The sequence below is a fragment of the Alligator mississippiensis genome, chromosome 3 (genome assembly GCF_030867095.1).
Source record: "Alligator mississippiensis isolate rAllMis1 chromosome 3, rAllMis1, whole genome shotgun sequence".
In the NCBI taxonomy this organism is placed as follows: Eukaryota; Metazoa; Chordata; order Crocodylia; family Alligatoridae; genus Alligator; species Alligator mississippiensis.
In genome coordinates, this window is record NC_081826.1 from 213,268,403 (window position 1) to 213,295,898 (window position 27,496).

Genomic DNA, 27,496 nt, shown 5'->3' on the forward strand with positions numbered 1-27,496 from the left:
TGGGTTTCTAAATTCTTTGCAATAGAAAAAATGATCCATTACTTTTTCATAGTTTAAAATAATGAGTGAAAACTAAGAGCTAGCATATTCTGAGAAGTGCCTCAAATGTAACAAGGGGTGTCTCGAGTATAAAAGAAGTGAGAACCACCATGTTAGATGCTGTAGCAAAACACAAGACTGGCTTTTGCGTGCAGCAAATAGCAGTATGCCCATAAGGTAATGTCTCTAGGTAATTTAGTTGGTCTAATAAAAGCTATCAGATTTACCCAAAGAACCTTGTCTATGTCCTTAGACCAACGCAGCTACAACCAAAACCCCTGAAATAAAGGCGTAAGGCTGCATTCACTCCACACATCTATAATCTCTTTCTCTCAGCTTTGACAGGGCCCTAAAGGGTATTCAGTAGACCAGTATAGTATATGCACAGTCACATTATTGTGGCTACATTACTTCTGGTGAGGGAGCTAGTGTGAATGTAGCATCTCAGCATTGTGGTGGCAGGGCTCAGTATAGCACCACCTTGCACTGGACAGACTTACCATTATGCCTTCTGGTTTAACCATTAGGCAACATGACCCCCCAATTCCAACCCATTTCTCTTTAGTGATTTCTTTTTCCCTTAATTTTCATGCCTCTCAGTTTCTTCCCATTAAAAAATGAAAAGCAGCAAAGCCATGGAAGATTCCTACCCATACCAATCTGGGCCCCAAGTCAGCAAAGTGCCTGACAGGATGCTTGACCTAAAATACATTTTCACATTGACTTCAGCACTCTGGAACTTATGCTTAAATGCTCTGCTCATTCGAGAACAGTGCTGAAGCGAGAAATCAGATTGGACACCTGTTTTAATCTTCCATATAGTCAGTTTCAACCAAATTATTTCCACCCCACCCCCAAGTACTAAGCAGAAGCCATAGCTGCCCAGAAGGGCCGTGTAGCAGAGGTACCACAGGGATAGTTACCAGTTCAACCATCTCTCTTTTATCCCTCAAAGCCAGTTTTGATGGTAGTCTAGCTTGGGTCAAGAACTGAGGGTATCCAAACTACTTTGGATAAAACATTTTAATTGGGTATTAGCAGAGATTAAATGAAGCTTCCATATAGATTTTAATATTCAATACTAAAAATTGATTAAGGTATATAAAGTTGGATGTCTCTTTCTTCACTCATTTTTAGCATTACAAACCAAATTAGCATTTCATGTTTTTCAAAATTTGACTCTTGTCTAAGACAAAAGTTAGCATGCAATTTTGATTTTTCCATGGACACCAGGCACCCTTTTGGCTTTCTGTGGCCTGCTGTGCTGTAGATCAGCATGTCTATTGTTTAGTTGTCAAATTTTTCCCCCTCTTTAAAATGCTCAAGTGTAACCATAGATACATGCAATCCAGTATTACAGAGACCATTCTGGCTGATTTGTTTGGGATATGTGCCTGGAGAGATTTAATGCTCTCTTTAATTTTTATTTATCAGTTTAGTATCAAGGAATTTAATTATTTTAAATTCAGCAAGTAACCATTTAAAAAAAAAAAGGATAAGTCTGAAGCAGCTAGCTAGATAGCACATACTTGTCATATTCATTTAACAAGACTTTTCAAGAAGTGCTCAATTTTGATATGCCTTGGAAATTTCCTTTTAGAGAAGCTTTAACACTCAAACAGCAATTCCAACTTAGAGAGACATCACAGCAAAATGTCAAACTCTGTCCAATATTCTAAATTAACATATTGCTTTTGTTCCCATTTTCAATGTAGTCGATTGTAATCTCTTTACAGAATTCATTTTCTGGACAACACAAGTTGTCTGGTTCCCAAAAATGATGAACAAGTATAAAAATGAAGGGGATTTGTATGCAAATTAAGTACCTATTCAAATTGACAAACCACACTTTTTTTTTAATGGAATTATGTTTAATTTTGGAAACTATTATTTCCTTCTAATTCACTAATTAATATATACCATAAGTCTCACTGAAGGTACTTTTCCATTTCCCCTAATCTTTCTTTTGCTTTTGATTCCTTCCCCCTTACCTATTCACTGCCCTTTTATGTGTCTCTTCAAACTTATTTCTCCTTTTCTTTAGGCCAGGTGATTGCGAGTCAGTGACTCACTGGGATAACCTGGTCAAGTAGCTTGTTCCAATTCTTTCAACTGAAAAACAAGAATAAGGCTGATCTACCTCATGGATTTTTGAGAGACTTCTCACATGAAATACCAGCCTTATTGTGGGTCAGTGGCAAAGCTCCTAGAGATTTCAGTTGGGTCAGGATTTCACCAAGTTTTAAAAGTAGGAAAGACCTTACCAATATATCTACCTATTTTTTACCCCAATTCTCTCACCTTTACTTTCTCAGTGAGTTCACTGAAATACACAGAACTACTTAAGAAGTAACTATCTATTCAAGTCATACAAGGCTGGTAAATCTGGTCACTTCTTGTTAAGCACTCTGTAAGAGCTACCATCTGACAACTTACATTCTCTGCATGGTTTATATAATGCAATTAGTAAGGGCTTTTGGGGTATGTGTAACTCTGAGAAATAAAACATACATTAAGGAATTGCTTTTTTTCTATCATACTTCCCCACTCTCCCCCCCAACCTTAAATAAATGAGGACCTGAATATATCTGAACTCATTTGAAAATCAAAACCACTTGCTTTTCCAAACTTGTAACAGCTTGTGGTTCAGTGTTTCCTCACTCTATGCCCTGCTGTTCCTCTAAGCACAGTGAAGAGGTTAATCACAAATAGCTAAACATAGTATTTTATAGTGCTATCACACCAAAATGAAGTTGCCTCGAAGATATTTTCAGAGACTGCCTACTGGATTCTCTGATTTGGGGGGAGAGTACCTTCATATTAGATTTCCAAGTGAATCTTTGAGAACAGCCACAAAACAACAAGAAATCTGGTTTCAGGCAATGATTGCAATGCCCAACATACGTACGGGAGTAAAATATCAAAAGAAAAACGTGCGGGTTTTTTGGTTGCAGGTTCTAACTTGGAAGAGAAAAATGTTTCAGTGGTTATATGCTGATTTAGCCTATTAGCTGTAGGTACCCAAACTATAAGTTTTACATAGAGCAAAAGGGCTCTACGAACATACATAATATTCTCCTAAATCAATCAAGTAATCAAACCAAGTTTTATTATTATTTTTTTTTTTTTTAAAGAACTTGGAGCCATCACAGGGATCTTACACACTAAAAACAGTCCTGCTTCAAAGAAATCTCCCCTCTTTAACCATTTCCCCTTTGTTAATAGCTAAATGTAAATAGATTCTTATGATGAGGTTTTAGTGTGGAATACTTAGCCATATGGCAACAATTCTATTTTCTTTCCATTGCGTATCTGCTTATTTACATGGCATTCTTTTTTAGAAACAGTGAAGCTGCAGAATTGTTAACTACAGCCATGGTCCTAACAAGAACCTTCCATAAAAAGAAAAAGATATGAAAGAAACAGAAATTGCAAAGAAAACCCAAGTAAAAGTGCACTTAATGCCCTATCCTGAGGTCTTTGTGTTGCTCATCTCACTACTCTGGCATGAAAACCAGAAAACACAAGAGAGTGGAGTTGTCCAATAGCAATGGAAGAGGACCAGTTTCTGCATTATACAACTAAATGCTAAAGCTTAAATCAAAATTTGGATCTTCTATTTTTAATTAAGATAGATTTATATATAATTTTTCTGTTTCAAATGTATTTCACAGTCTCCAAGTATCGCTGGAGAGCTGTCACCTCTTGCTGAACTGAATCAGCTTTTCTGGATGCAGTTCTCACTGACCTGACACCAGGAATTGGTTCTGAAAATATACACTCAGTGATAAGTAGGAAACTTTGAGAATGTTGTTAAAAAAATTAAAAAATAAAAGCTCACCTCACAACTGGTCTCCTGGATGCAAGAGGACTCAAATCTTTTTTCAAACAGTTTTAGGTAGACAGCCTGTGTTCCTAAATAGCCTTACGTATTTAAGTAAATGCTTAACAAACCTTCTTTCAAAATGGTTGCGAATGCAGAACTATATTAACATTATACACACGCACTCAGGAACATATGTACACGCACATTATATCAGGGGTAGGCAATTATTTTGGCTGGAGGGCCACTAAATTAGTTTTGGTGAGCTGTCAAGGGCTATAAGAGTGTGCCCCTTGCTAAACTACTAAGACCCATCCTCTGCTCACCATCTTGGGCCCAGAAGTCCTGCCCCTGTCCTGACCTTTGTCACCGACAGTTCCTCCCCTTGCCCTGAAAGCACTCCTTTTGGGAAGGGTTTTGCTACCTTGAAACGGGAAATCCTGCCTTGTCACATGGCCCACCTGACACCAAACCTTGCCCCACTCGTCACCAAGTTGATCCCAGAATTCCCTGTCCCCATCACATGTTTCCTGACATCAGAAAGTCCATCCCTTGACTAGGAAACAATGCCCTTTCACAGGGTCCGCCCCCCTGGTGCATGGCTTGCCCCTGGGGATCCAGAAGTTCTGTCCTCTAGGCCGCGAGGCACAGGCATGACCTATCAGGTAGCAAGGTATTGTGGCCCCTCTAACAACCTGCCCCATCATCTTCAACCAACTAGTGGAGGTTTCAGGGGTGTCGGACCTCCCCAAGAACAGTGCCAAACCAATCCAGTTGAGGGCTGCACACATGAAATCTTTCAGAAGAAATCATTTTAACAAAGCATAGATAAAAACAAATCATATACTAAAAATCAAACATATTCTATAACATTTTAATTTCATTTCAGAAAATATTTTTGTCCTGATTTATGTACGTTTGCATAGTGTATATAGAGACGATTGCATATAATAGCTCAAAATAGTCTTACACACTCAAAATAGTATGGGGGTAGGAGGATGTATGGGGGGAATGTGTGGCTGAAAGGTAGGTATGAATGCGGTGGGGTGCAGGGGTGTGGGCTGTGTGAGAGGCTGCCCAAGTGTTGGATCCTTGGAGCTGGCCAGGGTGTGGGTGTGTGCGCACGCTCACACTGTTCCAGGCAGGAGCAGACGGGGATCAGCCCCATGCAGAGCGTAGTGGGCTAGCTGGACACAATTAACTGGTGGGTACCCACCCACAGGCTGGATCCAAATCACCTGGTAGGCCGGATCCAACCAGTGGGTCATATTTTGCCAACCCCTGTACCATATTATATAATATTATATAGACATAGACTATGCATGCATGTGCACACACTTCCATATATATTAAGAAAACACCACATATAAAAGTTTTCCTCTAACAGAAGGATGAACATAATTCTTACATATTTTGCCAGATGTCTGCCTTCTCTACCTTCCTAATCTGCTAATGCATGAATGATTCACATTAAAGTAACTGAATTTATGAGTTTAGCTATCACAATTTTACTCACAAGTGGGGCAAACTAAGTATCTTGACATTAGATTAGATATTCCACGGTACAAACAGGATCATTAAAAAAACCCAGCCTATTAATTGGTATGTTATGAAAATGAAGAGTAAGCAAAAGGGACCGATAAAACCTGAAACCTCAGATTTTGTGTATTAGAAGTACAAAAGTCAACTAAATATTAAGGAACTGCTTTATCAAACTGGTTTGTCAGGAACAGATGTATTAAAAAAAGCATCTGAAATATTCAAGATTGACGATGTGATAAGAAATTCTACAGCCTATGAAAATGTTAAATATTCCTGAATTATCATATATACTTTGAGGTTGTACTGGAGGTCAATCACGTTTCGGTGATTAAAGAGCACTGGTATTTGCATTTTTGCCATCCTGATTTTGAATCTGCACTTGACTGCCGCTGAGTGAAGCATCTGACCAACTGGTTTTCTGTAGCCTAAATTACAAGAGATTTCCTGATCTGCTACTGTTAGTTGAGTCAGGTTTAATTCTGGATTTGCTATTTAATTATTTTGTATAGTTGCTTAGTCTTAAATTTTTGCATTCTTAATTTTCTGGGGGCAGGAAAGAAGGTTGGGGGGGGGGGTATGTGCTATTTGTACAAATGGGAGGGTAACCCATAAACAGAATCTGTTTTGAATGTTTCATTAGAGAAGTATCTTTCACTAGAAAAAACAATTAGTTGCTGACAACATTTGTCAACAACAGGTCCCCTTGAGTGACAAGTCATGGCCTCTATCACACTGCTTGCAGTGTAATCATTTGCAATAGGACTCTAGCAGTGTAATCATTTTCAATTTTTCCACTGAAGACAGGACTGCAGTGACAGGGCTTTCTTCCCCCCACCCCCCTAAAATGCCCGTTGTATACAATAAGAAGTCCTTTCACTGGGCCCAGGAGCCCTGGTCTAATGAAATGATGTCTCTGAAAATTAATCAGTATGCAGACAAGACAACCAGAATGCTAAGAGCGACCTGCAAAAGACTTAAAACAAAACCACCACTGCACAAGGCCCAAACTTCTGGTTTGTGCCCCTTTTCTTTTGTTTCTTGTACTTTGTTTACAGTATAGTACAGTACAGTATACAGATGACTCGAGTCTTAATTTTTATTTTTCTTTAAATTCTTTTACCTTCTCTCTCAGTTTAGAAATATTAGGGGCAGGAATGTAAAATATTTTACAATGACTTAATTTAGCCAAACAATCTGAAGTTAGAGAAGAACTGACAGAGGAGTTTTGAATACAAATACCAATTTCTCCCAATTGTTCAGCTTTCACTCTTGAGCCTTGTAGTGTCATTATTTTATTATTTTGCCAGAGTGTATTTTGTATGATAAAAAACCCAGAGCAGAAGTAAATTACGAGTAGAAAAGCAATATTTAGAACTCCTTCATGCCTTTTTTGTCCCTCATAATAGGACTAATGAAATCTCCCTTAATATCTTGGAGACAGTGTCCAATGCCCAACTAACACTGCAAGCTTCAGCTGCTTTGCTGGCCAAGCACAGAGTAGAAAACCAAAAAGGAGATGCAGGTGACAGAACAGAATTTTAAAAAGATAAAAGAGGCTTAAGAAAAGAAACAGGAACAGAGCAGCACGCTTTACCATTGGACCATGCAGAGCACAAAGAAAACTGACTGCAGAAGAGAGGCACCCCAGGAGATGGACAAGACATAGGCATGGAGATCTTGGAGAAACCCAAGAGAACCTGGTATAAGTTAAACATTCTTTGCCAAGAGACTTTTAAGGATCAGAAAGAAACGGGGGGGGGGGGGGGGGGCAGACAGGGTGTTGATTTGCATTTGTTTTGATTTGCATCTTTTATGTAAGAAGTAGAAACTTTCTGCAGTCTGTTTTTTAAACATGTCTATCACAGATCCCTAGGGAGGTAATATTTTATAAAGCAGAATGCCAATAAGGTTGGGGCTCTTGGAAAGTGCATCTCAAATCAAGTAGGAGGGTCTTGTTGAACTGTGAGTTCAAACTGTTGTGAAGATTAAAAGAAACAGTATCCAAGAAACATGTCAGAAAGGCAAAAGAAAGAGTAAGTCACCCATTCCAGTAAGGAAAGCATAAAAGCCCTCAGGCCCATTGTTTTGGGGCCCAAAAACAGCTATCAGGTGACTATGTAGAACCATCAGACAGAAGGAAAAGCAATTAAATTATAAATGGGCAGGGAGCAAGGAAAGAGTGGAATGGAGCCCCTAAGGTGCCCAACCTTTTAGCCTGGCAGGCCAGATGGACAGTGCCTCGTCTATCTACAGGCCAGATCCAGCCAGTGATCCTGATCTGGTGCCCAGGGCAGGCATGGCAGGGCCATGTGGCTGCATTGGGGGGGAGGGGAGGGCATGGAATGGAGTGGTCCTCACCCAGCCCAGTGTGGGAAAGTGGGGAGAGGCATGGCCCAGCCCAAACTGGTCTTACAGGGGAAAAGAGAGTGTGGCCTGGCCCTTTTGGGGGTAGAGGGAAGGGGGAAAAGGGGGGTGCCCCTGCCCTGCAGGGGGAAATGGAGGGAGAATTTGGAAGTGGGGAAGGACAGAAGTATTGCCACTGCTCTCCCACCACCAAATTTCCTGACCTGTGGGGAGTCCCGCAGGCCACATCTGGCCTACGGGCCACAGACTGAACACCCCTGCCCCACTGGGTGCCCTATTAGCTCAGACTACAGAAGTACAGGTACTCCTCACTTATCATACTGGTTAATGTTGTTTCCTTGTTACGTCGCTGATCTATTAGAGAACATACTTGTTTAAAGTCATGCAATGTTTGGTTATAATGCTGTTTGGCTGCCGCCTGTTAGTAATAACTACTGTGACGTAATTGGAATTGCTTAACATCGTTTTGCTTAAAGTCGCATTTTTTAAGAACATAACTATGACGTTTAAGTGAGGAGTGGCTGTAATGAAATGCATGACCCTCTAAACACACACAGCCTAAGAAAGGGTGGTCACAAGAGAAAGGGGAAGAGGGGAATAAGTCTCACAGAACTTATGGCATTAGGGAGCAAATTCTTGAGGTATAACAGGGGTTCATGAGTAGTGCACAGGAAGTGTGGCTCGGGGTGGGGAGGGGGAGAAGGATGGAGGGGCACAAGGAACCTCTGGTGCACCCAATGTCATACGCTTATAGAAAAATCTCAGTCTATGAAATGATGGAAACACTGAAACTTGAGATAACTCAATTATGGAAGCTAGAGAAAGTGTTGCCTGTGGTTGTACCTAGTATCACTATTTCTCTTCTTTCATTTATATATACAATTTCTGATTTAACTGAAGTCATACTTCAAACGAAGAGAACCATGTGTTCAAACATGCCCTTTTGGTGATCTAAGTGAGTTATCAAGACTGCATTACTCATAAGGGGTGTGATATCCAGTAACTGAACCAGTCTCTAAGGGAGGAGAAAAGAACATACATCATCCTTCAAAAAAAGAAAAGCCATTTCTTTTACTGCAGCACCATGTATATGTGTAACAAGGTGAGGGTCAGGCAGATTCTGCTCCAACTAAATTTCTTAAAGACAGACAATGGCAATACTTTAGGACAGGTTGTGTTTTTCTCTCTTTTTTTTTTTTTTTTTTTTTTTTTAAAGAAAATGCCTTATAAAAACATGAAGTACACCAACTGTGCATCTTGCAGTACTATGTTCTATAGTAGTCTATAGATTGCAGGACTTACATTAAAGGTTATGTTAGAGGAGATTAACTGAGGGTATGGAGAAAAGTCAAAGGTCCACCGGGGACAGCCCATTAGGCTGATATGGGTAAAGTAGACCACTTTCTATAGCCAACAGCACACTATGGTTATGGACCACATCACATCCTTTTCTAGAATACGTGGGCACTTGGCATCTTTTGGCTTTCTTTAGAGGACAGTTTAGGGCCCAGAAGTGGTATGGCTGAAGTGGAAAAAAGGTGGCAGCACTTAACACTTAAGAAAACTGCCTTAAAAGAAGCTTAAAATAATGCTTAAAAGCTTGGGTAAGAGCTTAAAATAATGGAGTTTTCAGACCCACTGAGTTAGTAAAGGGACTCTTTATGTACTGTACTTCCAGGCAGTAGGAAACACACCTGTTGAATCTCCTTGGCAGAATAAAACGGGGTTTTCCAGTCAGAAAAGCCAGAGTTGGAGAGAAGAGGAAAACCCTTATCATTAGAACAGATTAGGTATGACAGAGCACATGCACAGTACTCCCATACATTTTGTATCCTTCCTCAAACAAAGCTGAAAAAAATCCCCCTAAATTAGGTTGTTAGCATTTTTGTGTTACCCAAAACGTCTAAATGTTGCTTCACAGACAAAGTATAGACCATTCATACTACAAGAACGAACTTAAGTAGACAAAGATACACTCCAAGTCTGAGACAGAACAGAAAGTAAAGTGTATTTCGCTTCCGTAGTCTATAAAAACAAAATGGCTTATGGGAAGATTTTGTTGCGACAGGCTTCAGCTTACAGATCTTTTGGAAGAAGCATGTTTTGGGGATGAACTCAAATGAGAGAACTGACGGTAGAATGAAACTCTTTTCCTAACCTAGTTTAATGTGCAAGGGATGAAATAAAAGAAGTGAGATTAAGAAGAGGACATAACAATTATGGGGGAAAGTTAGTTCTGTAGCTTAAGCAAAGTAGATTAGAAAACTTTATTTATGTGTTTAGACATTTCTACCATGGGTACAACAAACTAATGCAGGGGTGGGCAAAATGCAGCCCAGGGGCCTAACGTGACCCACCATGCCATTCTATCCGGCCCGTGGGGCCCCTAAAAAAATTTAGAAAATTAATATTTATCTGTCCGGGGCTGCCTGTCATGCGGCCCTCGATGGCTTGCCAAAACTCAGTAAGTGGCCCTCTGCCCAAAATAATTGCCTGCCCCTGAACTAACACATGCTTATAGATTTTGTGCTAATTTAGCAAATTTTAGGTTTGTTCATTTATGTATTATTATTTTTAAAAGGATACATAGTATGAACATTAATTGCAGTATGAAATCAATTGGTTACAATAATAAAAAGGTATCTTTCTACAACTGCAGAAATGGTCATGAATACTTTATAATTTTTGAAAATTTTTGTTTGCAAGTCAAAATCACTGCATACTGGTGTATATGTAGCTTTAATAATCTTCAGTGAAAAATAATGTATAGAATACACAAAAGAGTTTATCCTTAAATGGACAGGGAAGCAGTCAACAGGCCACTCAATGTATTTTGTAACGGTTAAAAACTAGTACATATTGGTCTGTACAAGTTCAAAACTAGGTGTTCTCATCTACAACAGGTCTTGATCTATAAATATACTAACCCGAGGGTATATGACCATAACAAGCTCTGGAATATTTGAAAGCAACACTTGAAATGAAGGAGATTTGCTTTCCTATCATTGGTCAAATGCTAAAAACTGATATTTTACTTCTGAATGACACATGCAGAAAACAGGTAAGTAAACATAACTGAAAGTATAAAAGGCTCACATAATGCTACCCTTACTCAGATATATGCGTATTAGAAGATATTCAATGTTATGTTTGATACAGAACTTGAGAGCAGAACAACTGATGTATTCCATGCATACCAGGACACACAAGATCTTCTACCACTACGGGCCTAGTTTGGTCATCTTTGCTCACCCTGACCAATACTTTTACATCATAAGAGGTTTCACTGATTCAACCACAGCTACCTGCAAAGTGAAGCAGTACTCAGTATAAATAAAAGTGGTATATTCAGGCTCTTACATAAAGTTTTGAGCAGGGCTTGATCAAACGAGTCCAAGTATTCCAGTTCCTGGAGAAATTATTTCTAAGGTCTCTAGCACATGTTACATTTATAGTGCAATTTGTGTTTATCATGCCATAAATACCAATATGTCACACATTCTCAAATGTTATGGCACAATGTAATGGCAAACCAGACACAGAGATATGCCACAAAAATGTGGAATATCTTTGCGGATGGTTTGTATGGCACTATAAACTGAATGTGCGGTATGCCCCATTGTCCTGATGCTGACAAACAGCTGATTGTCAGCTTTGGGACCTAGGAAGCCCTTGGCCTGGAACCTGGCTGGAGGCTGCCTAGTTCTAATGCCAACAACAGCTAATTATGAAGATCAGAATGCCAGCTTTCCAGGACCCAAAAGGTTTTCTGCCCTGCCCTGCAGGGTATAGCAGAAAACCCATCAGGTCATGGTGAGCCCAAAGAGACTTGCCATGACCCAGCACTTTAACAGGCCTATTGCTGGTCCTGGCCCCAGACAGTTCTGGGTCCTAGGGCTACCACAGCCTAATTTGACACTGAAGCTTCCCCTAGCCTGTATCCTGAACCAGGAGCCCCAGGCTGCCGGTTTCCAATCCTGATGCTCAGCTGAGCATAGAAATCAGGCATGAGGCAGCCCCAGGGTCCAGGACAGAGCTGTCCCCTGCCAAATCCACAAGATCAGGCTGAAGGCAGCTCCGCTGTGGCATAATTAAGATAGGATGAACTAGGTCTTCATAAAAGTCTTTGTGCACTTTTAAATGTTAATAACTTAGGTTGTAGGTATGATAGAAACGATCTGTAAACAGCATTTAAAAGCAAATTTATTAAAGTTTTAGGACAACTAGAGTACACAATCATAGACTTCATAATAATTAATTTATTCTTAAATAAGATGGAGTTCCATGCCACTACGCCAGGGGTGGGCAAAATATGGCCCGCAGGCCAGATGTGGCCTGCCAGGCCATTGTATCCAACCCTTGGGGCCCCTAAAAAAATATAGAAAAGTAATATTTACCTGTCCCTGGCTGCCTGTCATGCGGCCCTTGATGGCTTGCCAAAACTCAGTAAGCGGTCCTCCACCCAAAATCATTACCTGCTCCTGCACTACGCTCTGAATGTACGACAGTTCCCAAATGACGTTTTCCCAGAGAAGTGGATAAGCAGAGGTGGACCAATTGCTTGGCCACCTCGTTCACCTGACCTGTCGCTGTTGGATTTCTTGTTATGGGGACATGTTAAGAGTATAGTTTACTTGTCAAAACCATGCTTTTTGATGGAACTTAGGGCTAGGATCACCAATGCAATTAGTGCAGTAACTCAAGAGGAACTGGGAAGTGTTTTTAAGGAGTTGGAAGATCAGATAGAGCACTGTATCATGATGGATGGTGGTTATGTTGAAGTCTAGCACTGTGTACTCTAGTTGTCCTAAAACTATAATAACTTTGCTTTAAAATGTCATTTACAGATTGTTTCTATCATACCTACAACCTAAGTTATTAAAGTTTAAAAGTACAAAAGGACTTTATGAAGACCCTGTATATGCCCTGTCCCAAACATTGTGTATTCTACTATGTGTGTCTGGGGCCCACAGGCCACATTTGGCCGGTGGGCCCTACTCTGGGAACCCCTGCTTTAGAGGGTGCCATATGTATCTGAAATATGGTCCTTAATTTAAGGAACAAATCCATATCAGCATAGCACTGGAGACAGCATTGGGTGAAGGTTTGGAACCCTTTTCTGCTTGAACCATTATTCCTTTCTGACACCAGAACCCACAGACTGAGAAGAGATGCCCTAAAGCACAGTTTTCAAAAATCTGGCTTGCAGAGCCATGTCACCCAGCCCACAGGGTTCCCAGAGGGGCTGGGAATTCAGGGCAGGGCCACCAGGGGCGGGTCCTGGGTACAGAGTCCTGTTGGGGACACCTCAGTGACAGACAGGCAAGAGAGAGCTGTGTTAACTCTCCTGTGCTGCCATCATTCATTGTGTTGCCACTGCCAGGTCTAGATCTGGCCCATGAGGAGACAGATCAAATTTGACACCCCTGGGCTAACAGCATGTAACTTCATTTTATTTTGTATTCCTGTGAAGTAGCTTCAGTGTGCTATAAAATTTTAAGCAAAGTTTTAAGAGGAATAAACACCTACAGTCTGGGAGCAAGGGGGGGGGGGGGTTAGGCAAATATAATTTGTAGCGTTTCAAAATTAAAAAAAGGTAAAATGTTCATAAGCTGTATGTAACAGGGGGCTTTCTTGGGGCCAGTCTGTCATTGGCCCGCTCACCTGTTTCTAGGCCAACTGCCCAACTCTTTGTCTGCCATGCCTTGATGATACATAATTATGGTATTAATTAAGTTAGAGGCTGCCATTCTTGCCCCGATCTCAGGGGGTGCTATCTGCGGCTCCGTTCCTCCCCTACACTGCAGCCCAAGCCTCGCAGATGGCATCAGGTTAATATTACTGCCAGCCTGAGACCGGAGCAAACTGAGTCCAAAGTTGAGCTCTACACACACGCACATTCATACTGTACTATATAGAAAATGTGAAATGTGAAACTGTACTATCCAGAAAAATTGTCTCAATTCTCTTACTTCCCAAAAGCCATCATCATGAACTATATATCATCATTCCAATTAAAACATTTTATCTTAAAACCACGTAAATCATTAGGACACATACCCAGCAAAAATGCTGAAGGACTGCATGCTATTCACTGCACATCATATGAATTCTAGCTCCTCATGTTGGCATCTGAGATATGAGCTCCTCCCCCCAATTCTGTTTCATTAAAATTGGCTTTAGGTCATGTTTATTTTGTGGAGGAGTAAGTTGTCAAATTACTTATATTTTTGTTATTACTTTAGGATTCTTTTTTGCTCTTGGTCTGTGTGCAAATATAGGCCTTGATAGTATGACAAAAGTAAGCAGGCATTACATTTTCTGATGGCTTCAACTTCCTCACATACTAAATACTCCCAGCTGGGCCTATCACTAGGATGGGCATTATTCATATGCAACTGTTTTATTACTTCCTATATACGTATAGTCCTCAGGGCTGACTATCATTTCTAGCACACTGTATGGGAGATTGAACCTTCTGTTCTGTACTTACAACATGGTCAAGTTTGCCCAAATGAAACAAGAAAGACACTGCCAAAGCTGCTAATCAAATTCCTGGTCTATTGTACATGCATGGCAGACTGACTAACACTACTGTACTGCTGGGGAGGATGGAGGGGAGATGACACCTATGTAGCTGAAAGCAAAGGCCCAATTGCCATTTCTTGAGACTCCAGTTGAAGAAATATCATTTCTCTGTTTCAGTGTTTTAATAAATTAATGTGGTACAGCTATGTACCCTGCCTTTTTCCTGAGAGCTTAACTTCTTATACTTGCCATAATGCTTTGAAATACCTTTGTTTTGTATTTACCTGCTCGTGTGTTTCTTACCCATATCACACCCATTTGTCTACACAACTATGGTGCAAATCAAGTTGTGAAACACAGCCAGTCAAGGTTTCACCCAAAGACCTGAAGTGCAGCAACTAGAGGCCTGGGGAAAATTCCCAAACTCATCAAGTTAATAGCAAAAAGAGCGAGAGAGAGAGAGAGAGATTTGGGACCAGGATTTAACTCCTGACTCCCAAATATGAACGTTCTTTTTTATTGCCTTCTGCCATGCCTGCCTTCAGCTGAGATTAAAACAGTATTACAACAAACAACCTTTGCATTTTTATACTTCTGGCTTTCATCTATTTCTGACACTTACAATAAGCCACCTTTTTTTGTACTCCTCTCCCCCCCTCCCCAACTGCCCCCCAATTCTGTAGAGCAAGGGTGGCCAACTTGTGGCACAAGTGGCATGGGCAGCCTCTGTGTGGCAAACAAACTGTAGAGAAAAGAGAGATGGCACAGAAGCGGATAAGGCAGGAAGCAGAAAGCAGAGAAGGGCAGAAAGCAGAGGAGGAGACTGGGCAGGAAGCACAGAGTAGGGAGAAAGAAAGCAAAGCAGCAGATTGTGCAGAAGGGGATCACTATGACACTTAGGAAGGGTGCAGGGCTAATCTGTGGCATGCCTGCCAAAAACACTGGCTTCCACTGCTGTAGCGAATATGCTCCACAGATTTTAAGTAGGTCTGAAAAGAGCAGAACTGAATTCATTCTTGATTTTAAACACAAGAGAAGGAAAATATCCTTTTGATATCAGTCTGCATCTATAAGATTATTTCTATATCATGGAGATGCTAGATAATTTCCTCAGTCTCAGGGTGCTTGTTTAGTCAACAGTAGTAATTAAAGATATTAACAACACACTTGATTACATACACAAACAATGCTTAGATTCATACTTACAGGCTGAGGCTGTTCTGCAATACAGCAGTTGAAACACAACCAGAACTCACTCATTGTTTACAGTCTAAAGTGTGAGTGCACAGGCTGGGAGAAGAAACAAAATGCTCAATTTCTGCTCCAATCTTCACGTAGGCAGTTCCTTAACTCAGTTGATGTATAATGGTCCTAAAGCAGAAAAGCTTATCTTCTGCTGTGCTCTTCCCCAAAGGCAAGTCCTGGGCTATTCAGGTTGATGACAAAAAAAATAAAAAAGGACCCAAAACAAAACCAAAAAGAAAAACAAAAAAAAAGGTGAAGGAATCTTGTCAAGACGTTGGTCCCAGCACCACAGAAGCAGCAGGTATGTGCTCCCTTGGTCCCTAGTCCACAGGCAGTAACCTGAAATAAAAATGTGCGTAATGTCAGAAGGAAAGAAAGAAAAATTTTTAACCAGAACCACCCTTCCCCCACCTCCTACAGACAAACACATTTACAGTGCTGGCTTTTTAGATTACATTTCCGATCACACATCTGAAAGACACTAACAAATCGTGAATAATACACAGATATAAAAACAGACACACATTTTAATCAGATTTCTATTTCTACACGAACTCCTGAAAATAGCATAGGCCAGGGTTACTAGTCTATAATAAGGATGCCATAATGTTTTTGTAAAAGTAGTAACAAAAATCTACATTTAAAAATAATGTTGCAGTTGAGGGAATATTTACAGGTCCATCTTCAAGTCTTCTCACCCCCAGTGTTCGCCCATTCCTTCTACCTTTCAAACACATTGAAAGTTGATGAGTACAGAGGAGTCAAAAAACCCATAAAGATTAACTTCTGAAGGAGTTTTGTCCCTTGTGCTCTATTAAAACGGTGATTGATATTCAGTAAAAATTCTCCAAGCCAGTTAAAAACCCAGTTAATACCCCATGCACAGTGCAAATGAACTGTGTTGTGACTGGGTGCCCAGTGCCAACTAAAAAACTCATTCTAATTCTGAAAAAAAAAAAGTTGTCAGTATTCTGAAGCCATTACAGATCACTGTCAATGTAATAAAAAATAAAAAAACAAAAACACTCATCCCACTCTCCACCCTTCTGCTTCACAAACAATTGTTTTTATAAAGGGAACGTATATGTTAAGTATTGGGCTGTTTCCTTAAAACACTGAAGCTCCTGGTGTGGAACAACTGTCATGTGGAATTCCATCCATTCTTTATGAAACTAGTTTATTTGCTAATTTTTAACCTATGTTTTTCCTCCCACTCAAACTGCAAGGAAGTAAATCCCTCCAGATTTCATTCTTGTCATTTATTGTATAATCTGTGTCATCCTTACTTTGGAAACAAACGGAAAATTAAATGAAGTGATTAGAAAATTATAATGATCTAATTTTGTACAGTATCGCTTGATTCCACTCCAACTTGTATCCAAATGGAGTATCCATATACTCCATTACTTGTATTATTGTAGTGTCTCGTAACCCTCAAATGAATTTGGGACCTGCTGTCCTAGACATCATACAAACAGAAAAACAATCTTCTAGTATCTTTCCATATGCTCTGGGGTGGAGGGGCAGGGGGTGATTTAATTACAGCGGCTCTGAGAGACACTAATTAAAGTGCCTGCAATGTCACATGTCTTTGGCATCCCACACTTCAAAATGGTGGATGGGATACTTGAACTAAAGCTTCTTCAACCAGCTTTAGTTCATGCACTCCCGCCACAATTCTGAAGCATGGAGATGCTGAATACATGTGACAGAGACTGCTGGAGTGCATTAAATAAGATGCTCCAGCAGACTTGATTAATTGATGCTGCTACAAGGCATACTAATTAGCACACATCGGAGCAGATGTCCAGGATGTGTATAGGTGCCCTTCTATCCTGAAGAGATTACGATTTATGCATTTCAATTTGGAGATAAAGGGATTTAAGTGTCATTTGAATTTTTTCTCCAACAAAGATTTGGTACTTCTGTTCATAGACAGGAAAATCATTGCTGGAGATCCTACTCTTTAGAATGCTCATCTCGATTCCCTTGATTTGAAGTAGCTACTACTAAAATTGATACACGTCCAAACCTAGTGGCAAACAGTAAATGGAATTAAAATGAAAAATTAACTTCTACTAAAATTTTCATTCACTTATTGCTAACCCACACAAGATGTGGGGTTATTACTAACCACAGCAAGATGTATTTTCATTTTTGTTTTGCTTTTTCTAAAAACAACACTGCTATAGTTTTAGCAGACTAAATCTTCTCCTAAGGGCAGGTCAGAGGCAGGGGTGGGAAAAACCTTCTTAAGAAAGCAAATACCATTCTGCTTTAGGATGCTGCACTCTATGAACCAAGTCTAGATGTGCCTTCATTTCTGTGATACCTCTAGATGTTCGTTAGTTCCTGTGATACTTCAGGGAACCCCAGCTTGGACATGGGCACACATTCACTAATGTGCCATAATTATGGTGCATCAAGTTTAGCACCTGTACTAACTTAAATGCGCTGTAATTGGCACTCCACAGCATTAGTGCAGACGAACGCTTTTTTTAGTGACATTAATGCGCATTAGATTAAATGTACTGCACATTAGCATAGGTTTTACCCGCCATGCTAATGTGCAGTAGAATTGGTCTTCTGCGAATTAGGTGTCTTTGTAGATGTGCCCAGAGTGTAGCTACATGAGGATGCTCAGGAAAATTAGGCCATATCAACTAAAGATGTTAAGTGAATGGGCAAAGTTAAACACTTGTGCAGAAGCTTTCATTCATAAGCAAGACACGTTCAAGTCACTCCAGCTTAAACCTCTTTAAAGTAGAACTCCCACTGACTTCAAAATGGAAGGATGGTTAGGCCAGTGCAGAAATATTTTGAAACTGCAACTTTCAGTTTGGTATGAAAACTCCAGCACTTGCATACAAGACTTATTTTGTTTCTACAATTTCTCATATCTATTGTTCTACAAATAGGTGTTGCAGCAGAACATGTCATTTATATTAGGCGTGCAACTGCTGGCTCCTGCTTAGCCCTTTGATGGTACAATAAGTATCTAGAGTTAGGGGTCTGCCCAGCTCAAGGAGACAGCCAGCTGATTTCACAGGCAGATCGTGGGGCTGGCTGCCATTTTCACAAGCTTATCATGGTACCCCCCACCTCCACACCTCTGATTGGCCAAGGGGTCCTTGTGACCCCACCCCTTGCTGCTGACTGGTAGAGAGGGCTGTTTGTCATATAGCCCTGATTCTTGCCACCGATTGGAGACTGATCAGTGGTGAGGGGCAGGGGCAGAAGCCATCTTGGGCTCCCCTCTGTGCTGGCAGCACTCTTCACTGCCCCCTCCTTCCCGCCCCCCCACTCCCATGGTGGGCTGTGCAGCCAGGCCACAGCAGCTCTGAGGACTGCTGGATCCCTCTGGGGAGCCAGCATTTATTTTCAGTAATTTCCCCGCTTCCCTCCGCCATGGATTTTGCAGGCACTGCCCAATTTTACAGGCAATGCCAGATTTCATGATTTCTGCAAAGTTGCAATTTGAGAAGGTCCCTATATATAGCTTAGATTTATTGCTCTGTATTGCTTAAAGAAAAAAAAAGGGGAGATATCAACATGCTCTGTACCATGCTTTTGCATAGGCAATACTGCTCAGACTCCGAGAAACAAAACATGAAAAGCAGGCAGGTCATCAGAGATAATATCAAGAGACTTGATATATCAGAATCTACCAGAGCTACATATAATTAGTTGACCTTCCTTACCCATAATGATACAATGTATTGATTTGTAGGTCCCTGACATAACTGGCCAGTGTCACTGACAACCTTTTTGATGCTGGTCCACAGGTATTTTTATCAGTGGTTCAGTTTTCAATCAGTAGTTAAAACTATGCCCAAACCCAGCATAATGCAAAGACAGGGAAAGTCTTCCAGTCTGCTCATTTGCGCACTAACGCCCAGAAAACTCTTCAAACTGCAAGGAACTGAAAGTTTTGTAGTCAGCTGAACCCCGGGTGTAAAGAAAAGGCTTGAGGGGGCTTGTACAGATCATGAAGCATGCAGACATGAAAAAGGCTCTCACTTAGTTTTTCTTCTACTATGATTTGTCATGAAGCATTCTATACTTCTGAAACATTTATTTTATTCGTCAAAACAAAACCAAATCAGCAACTGCATCTCAATGTTAACCTGTACGTTAGATGAGAGTAGGCCTATAACAAGCATTTTTTTGATAGTACTTCAAATGTTTGTTTTCAGAAGAAATCAAAAAATGTTAACCCTAAAACAGCTTAAGGTGCCAAATGCTCTGCAGATTTAATAGAGTTTACACTCCGTGTCAACGTCTTCATCTGATATCTCTTAATACGAACATGACTTTTACTTTCTTTTCTCCTTAAAAATGAAAACTCAAACACATTGTTTAATGTAACATTTTAATTATACCATTAAAAATAAATCAGATTCAAATAAATAGATATTTATCAAAACATCTAGAATTTTATGTCTCTCCATGTAAAACAATTGGTCTACTCTACACAGTGACATATTGTATCTTGTCTTATAGAAAAGAAATGATAAATCTGCTGTACAGAATGGGAAAAAAGTGAAGCTAAGCAGGTGGCAACGCGCCACCAGAACTAAACATGCACATGGATACACACCCTGAAATGTTTTTAAACCTTTGGAAACTCCTTTAAAGAATTAAAGCAAATAAATGAGTTTTTCTTTTCGCTAATTATTGGCTTAAGGAAGGAGGTTACTGATTATCCCTATAGCTACCAATCAGGTAATTAAATAAAAGTCAGCCCCACAACAATCTCATGTGAAAGTAGCTAGGCCTAATCCTGTAAGAGACCAGTAACCTCTACTCCAACTACAATTAGCAGGGATCTAGAGCACTCAGCACCTCACAGATACCGTCTGCTGTTCAAGCCTTTAATAAAGCACTGAGAGAGTGACAAAGCCATTTTATACCTTGGTGCTGCATTTGTCTGTCTAGACTTCCCAGATTACTGAGGCCCCATTAGTTTATCCTCTTAAAACAAGACACAGTTCAAGACAGCCACTTGTTTTTTAAGCATTATATAACAACAACATTTAGTTAATTTCATGGTGTTTTTTTAACTGCAGTCACAGAAAAATTCACAACTAAATTAGAGACTATATACTCATCTTGCTTGCACTTGGAAATTAACAGAAGCCTGACTAAATAAGGCTACCCACTTAATTAGTGCTACTGAGTTTACAATTTGTTTGATCAGTTTAGTCAGAAGATAATTTATAGTTGACAAAACCATGGAAAATACTGTAACAAACTCTCTCAGGTGTACTTAATTATCTCATTTAAGTTTTTTTGAAGAATTTAAATAAATACCACCAAGAAAATACTTAAGTAAACAAATACATTTGGTTTTTCAGGTGAAAGAGGTGAGGTCATTTTCACTATTTCAAAGCAAATTCAAAATCACCACTGATTTAACACAAAAGTGTAACTACTAAATTGTTATACAGCAATCAAAGTTAAATACAGAATTACAGACCTGACATCTGGACCACCTAGAACAAGATGTGGCAATAGAGCGTAAAAGCAAAAATTTAAATTGATTCATTAAAACAATATATTATTAACTTTACTGAACTTTCTCAAGGCTTGTCAGAGAAATATAGAAAAACAAAAAAAATCTCTTTATGGCCTCTCTAGGGTTCCTGGTCCAGTGAGGACTAAATCAGCATTCATCTCAACTGATCTAAATAAGAATATGCTAGATGCTCAGGCAATGGTATGATCTAGTTTGAGAAAAGCAAGTTGCTTAACAATTATACAGTGTAAAAATAGTCTCCTTTTTTGAAAATATTTTTAAAAGGTTTTTTCCTAAGGACAATCCTTCGCACTCTTTGGCTGCAGTTTCTTCTGCTGCAGCTTCAAATAGGAAGTGTGGTAATGAGGCTGTTTGATCATTACTAACAGCAGATACAAAGCAGAGTAAACCACAGGAAGAAAAATGACTGCAGGTGCTCATATCTCAACATCTACATTTAACCAGTCTCTTTTCTCTAGAACCCAGACTGCTGTTTCCAAGAGCATTTCACACACACACACACACACACACACAATTACTGCAGTTATGTTATACCAACATGATTTGAGAAATAAATGTATTTTAACATTTAAGTTCATATTCATATCACAGAGATGCAATCTGTGGCAGGGAAGTTCCAGTAGTCTCCATACTTGTGTCACAGCTAATAACACAATGCATCTGGGTACTACCACCTGGCAAGTTGTTCCATCAGAGCAAAGAGGATGTTCAAAAAGGACTGTGCAATCACTACCAAGAGAACCTGCTACTCAGGGAGTAAATGGCAGAAACATTTGCTTGTCGGGTCATTTAAGACACTTCAACAACTAAAATTCTTTTCTCTGATTCTCACTTTCCTATAAGCCTTTTAATTATCAAGCGGATCTCATTTGGTCAGTTGCACACTAAGCTATGTTCATGCTCTCATTTTCAGTTCTCAAGATGTTCATTCTCCTGCGTGCCCCCATAGTGCCTTACAATGTAGGAAATCATTTTAAACACTTCCAATAATCTCCAGATTAGGCTTGGGTTTTCGGGTTAAAACTCTCTAGTGGTGACTTGCAAAACTTAAGGTCTGTGATGGGGAAGAGGGATAAGGGAAAGGGAGGGCTTTGTCAGATTAAGGACACAGCAAGAGAATAGAGAGTTGGGGTGGTTACACCAAGAGCTAACCAGGAACATACATATGCATATATATACACAAACACACATGTTATATATGGAAGCAGAGTGGGTATGTTCCATATAGTCACTCTGCTTCTATGTTGTAACTATTCATACCTGGTTATCTTTACTCCTAAGCTCTTTGGTGTAGACTTTTCTTTTTTGTACACCCCCCCCCAACCCGAAGTGCAGCACTACTTCTGATTTTGTGCTTAGTTCATTTGCATGTATTATAGCTGAGCAAAATCTAGACTTAACATTCTTAGCCACTTGCTTTCTCAATCTGGAAACCTGAATGAGTGAACCTGTGGGTATAGGAGTACTAGACAAGCCATACCATTAATGGCACTTTTTTTAGTGTGTTCATGATATTAAATAAGTTATTCTCAGATCATCCCCAAGTTCCTTTACATTCAAAGTTTGCTGCTGCTTTTATAATTTATACAGTGATCTCATGGATATGTCCAATATTGATTTTGTGAAAGAGAAATACAAGTGTAAGGATTCACTGAGACTCATTAAAGCTACAAATGCAGAGAACACCATTAGTTCCAAAGAATTCAGAAACACTCCGTTCCATTGTCCTGTGTCAGGAGGTGCTTCCTGCAAATTTCACAGCAGCATGCAACATGCCAATTCATAGTTCAAAAACATAGTTCATTTTAAAAAATAAGGTTAAAGAATAGCTACATTTACATATTTGATAGCTGGCTTGCATCGAATTATTTTTATTGTTCTTCCCATAGTTCAAAGTTGAAATTACACACATACACACACACACACACACACACACACACACTTTAAATCTCCCACAATGTTCTTAATTAAAAAAACAACCAAACCACAGTATACCCACACTTTTCTCTCACTGCTGAAGCTGAAGATGCCGTTTAGGGTCTTGTGACCAATGCACCTATTTTTCAGGACGGAGTAAATTTAGTGCTTGGTTCACATTTCCACATAAACTAACACTGGTCTCACCATTCAACAAATGGGGAATAAATTTATCAAATCCTCCCAATGCTTTTTTCAAAGTATTTTTAAATGCAAACAATTTGTGTAATTTGCATTTCAAGAAAACAGTTTTCATACTATACAACAAACTTTTCAAGATACAGATCTAGCAACACAACTGTTGAGCCATGTGCCAATTCTTAACTAGGCTTTTCTAATATAATTTACTTAAAACAGTGTCCCCTTTCCCATTAGAGCTACTCTGGATGATAAAAGGGAATGTCACTCATTATGATTACCTGAATGTTGTTTATTCGGACAATTCAGCCTACATCAAACCAGGGATTTCCTAAAGGCATTTATTAAAGGTGTACAGCAAAGTAATAGTTTTCTTTAGCAGGGAGGGGAGAATTGGAAGGGATAGGAGTAAACATGTTTACTATTTATCTTAATACCAAGTAGTCCCCTCAGAGGCTCATGCAACACCCCCATTCTAGTTAGGAGATGTATGCAGGTATCTAGTGGACTTTGGCAGTACATTTAAACAAGATCCAAGAATCATTTGCTCTCCAAGATCCTGAGGAACCTGAGTTGCAAGTTAATCTGCCAGATAAAGCAAAAATGTTTACCATAAACAAAGGCTGCAAGAGGCTTAAATACAGCTCTTTACTTCCTCATAACCTTTTCCTGTCTTCTTCTTATTGTCTTATGTTTAGTTTCAACCCACAGGTGCATTTTTTCAGGAAAATTTAAGTCTAAATGGTCAATTTTGGTGTCCTTGTTATTAAAAAAGTAGATCCTCTAGATGCAAGGGCTCACATAAGTAAGAGTTACAGCACAAAGTCCCTACTATTTTGTTTTGAAGAAGGACAAATTGTTAGGGTAGGTTTAGTTGCTAGTGATTCTCAACCAGGGTTCCTTGTACCCTGGGGTATCCTGAGATCTTTTCAGGGTTGCCATCAGGTGCTGCAGATATTTAATACTGGGAAGGGTGAAAACATGATTCACAAGATAAACCCAGTGATTTTAAATAGGATTCCTATTTTGATCTTTTGTGGTCTTCCTGAGTTCCTTGCAACCACTGGTTGAGGGGTTTGCTTGGAAATAGGCTAAACTTGGAAATGGGCTAAATGTTCTGGGGTAGGGCTAGCAAGTATTCATAGCCAATTCTTAGTTTTGCTCTCAGATTTCACTAAAGTAATTTTTATATTTATAATTCAAACAGCTTGAAATTATATAAATACCTTGCAACTCACTTAGCCTTCATGACTACAAGTACTAAGGACTTGCAACTTTTTGATAAAAAATGCAGAGGTTAAAAATGGTGTAGTCGATGCACAGTCACTACAACTTTGTTATGATTCTTTTCTTATAAGCATGTATACTGTGGGGAAATTTAAGATTAAAGAAAGGCAGACTTAAGAGAAACAGGGAGGGAGTGGCAGAAAAAAAGTAAATAAGGTGAACAATTAAACTCTCACAACATGCAAATAACCATTAGCCAGAGGAAGCTATAAAAGTTGGTAAAGGCAGGAAATCATGTGATTCAGTTAAGGGACAGAACAGCTAGTTCAGTTTATGGATGACTGCGCAAATAAGAACTACAGTAATATTGGGACCATGCAATGTCTTTTTAAACACTTGGCCTGTGCCAACAGTAGTCAGAGGCTTTCCAGAAAGCTACTGCATTGTTTTGGGAGAGGGAAAGGAGGGGAGCTTGGAGGGTGGAGGCGCGGCATGAAATTTGTCCGTGTGATCATTTGTTTTCCATCCCAACCTATTTTGATAGGTTTAAATTAACCTTTCAGCACTGAGTAGCATTAAATTATTTCAGCTCACAGAAGTCCAGTCTCAAAGAATCCTACTGCTAGGCACACACAAAAGAGAAACATGCTGTATTATTTTCAAAGTTGGATGAAGAGGGGGTTTTATACCAAGATCAAGTTTCAGACAAACCACATTTAAGTGGAGTACTGTGCAATGGTTAGGAATGCATGCAGGTAGCTTCCTTTCTATCATTTAACCATAGATAAGATGCAGCTTTGTATTATTACTTTTTTTTCACGCAAAAGTTTTCTATAACAACAGCTGATGTACAATTTACACACAGGCTTTTTATATATATATATCCTATACATAAACATTACATTTTTTAAATCGTATGCAAGAGACTTTAAGGAACTGCATGGAACAGTTTACAGAAACCTTACATGCAGGTACATATTTAAACTCCAAAACCTGTTGAATCTGAAAAGGCAGTAAAGGTTGCTAGAGTACAAACTTCTCTGGAAGTTTCAGACAACTAAGTTCTAGGATTCCTCTGATTCAGAAACCAATCCACAATCCAAAACAAACAAACAAACCCAGATACATTTGCTCTGGGAAACTTGATCACACATTCTCTACCCACTCTCCCAGATTGACAGGATTCTTTTAGTTCCAGAGGGTCATCACATTATCAAATCACTACATCACACTTGGCAACCTATCATGAGTGAAATGAAAGACTATCCCTTCTTAGACTCAGAGCTCTTTGTTAATCCTATCAAATAATTCTGATCAATGCTTTATTCTGGGAGTGGTACCTAATTGCAATGAAAAATGCATGGCTATCACAACCACAGTCCTTTTCGTGTTGGTCACTATACAAGCCAGTATAAACAATCCACACAGCACTGGCTGTGGGATAGAGCAAAATAGGTACAGTGAATAAGCTATTCCTCAGGGGCGCACAGTCTGCTTTCTAGCAGTACATGGATGTTCAGGAACATTATTTGTAGCAACCAAGGTCTTTTATTTTATTATTTTCCTATACTCAGTCAAATGTACTAGTACCTTGGAAGCTCTGAACCTTGGACTGAATGATGAAAGAAAGGCCGTGAAAAATAACACACCAGGAATTAACCCTGGCCAACCTTACTAGCAGTCCTTTATTGAAGTAAAATTAAGGAACATAATCCCTTCTCTGATTGAAATCTAGCATTATACAATACCTCATGCTTGCACCAATATTTGTCATCATATTTCTTATAGTCATAAAAGTACGTCTTTACACTATCACTGTATTTCTGCTCCATTACTATACAATTAAACAAAACTCAACAACACCATTAAAGTGAAGTAACCTCAAACCCTCTGGGACACCATAAAGTGAATTTATCCAGGCACCTAGAAATTCTGCTGAAGCTGCACATTTTTCTGTTTGAAAAGCCAGCTAAGTCACCTCTGTCCCAGTTTTTGTTTGCTATCAGCAGAGATGCGTTTCAAACAGAAAGGGTGCATCTGTCCACCCATAATGCTTCTGTTTCAGCTTTCAGTTCCCCACTCTACAAGATGCAACATAATAATGATAGTTTTCTGTTAAAAGATTTACAGAAAAGCACATTTCTAATTAGCCTGGCTTTCATTACCTTAAGCAGGTCATCTGCTTATGTTTCCTTTGTGTTTCTTTCATTAAATCTCTCCTCTAGTAACTGCTATATGTAGTATTCAAACAACTTGAATGGAAGAGCAGCCTTAATAAACTTAAAAAAAAAATTAAAAATGCAAAGAAGAGAGAGCTAAATTTCCCATGTGTGTTCAGAGCTCAAGTCCCATTTTCAAAAAAAAGTTTAAGTCAGTTGGTAGCTTAAGTCTCACTGAAGGTACGATTTAAGTAGTTTTGGAAAAAAATATCCACAGAACTTAGAGCCTGAAGAGACCAACAAGCCCCTCCGTGCCAGGGTTCCTAGGCACTGTTTCCTAGGGCACAGACACAAGTGACAATTTCCATCTGATTAGCTACAGAAAGTGGTTTATAGTATGACCAAACACAAGTGCATGGCTGCAGAATGCTTAAAAAACGGCTGATCAGGCAAAAATCTGAACCCTGGTTGCATGAGGGGTCAGATTAAGACATTTCAAAACAGAGCGTCTTCTGCAATTTAAGCCTGCGCTGCCTCCCACCCTAGTGCTATTTTCAGAATGGGAAGGGGAAAAGGGAGTGAAGGGAGTTCGGTCTGGAGGTTTTGTTGGCCCCTTCTGAAGGGTGAGGTGTGTGTACTGGTGTCCCGCTGGGTGTGGGGGGGCTTCAATTCACCCACCTAGCCCTCCAGTGTTGGCTAGGGAACTCCTAGAATGAGCTCCCTCTCTCCTCCCTTTCTGAAACAGGGACAAGCTGGGAGAGAGGAGGGGCCATGCTAGGGGGAACTGACTGTAGGCTCCTAGCCAGCCCAGCTAACCAACAGTAAACTTCTGTTTGGTCCCAGGGATCACTGTAACTCAGACCGCTTCCTGCAAAGTATTCTCAGATACAGCGAGGAGCTGCACTTCTGTCTGTG

General features: G+C 39.7%; 1 protein-coding gene across 2 annotated transcripts in view; it reads right to left on the bottom strand.

Annotated features, from left to right (window-relative positions):
- The window catches only part of CDC42SE2 (CDC42 small effector 2), a 120,920-nt gene that overhangs the window by 32,886 nt on the left and 60,538 nt on the right, over nt 1-27,496 (bottom strand). For both annotated transcript variants that reach the window (XM_014608799.3, XM_059724886.1), the window contains exon 2: nt 15,503-15,880. In XM_014608799.3, coding sequence (XP_014464285.1) covers nt 15,503-15,556 — 54 coding nt within the window. In that variant the 5' untranslated portion in view covers nt 15,557-15,880. The remainder of the gene's footprint in view (nt 1-15,502; nt 15,881-27,496) is intronic.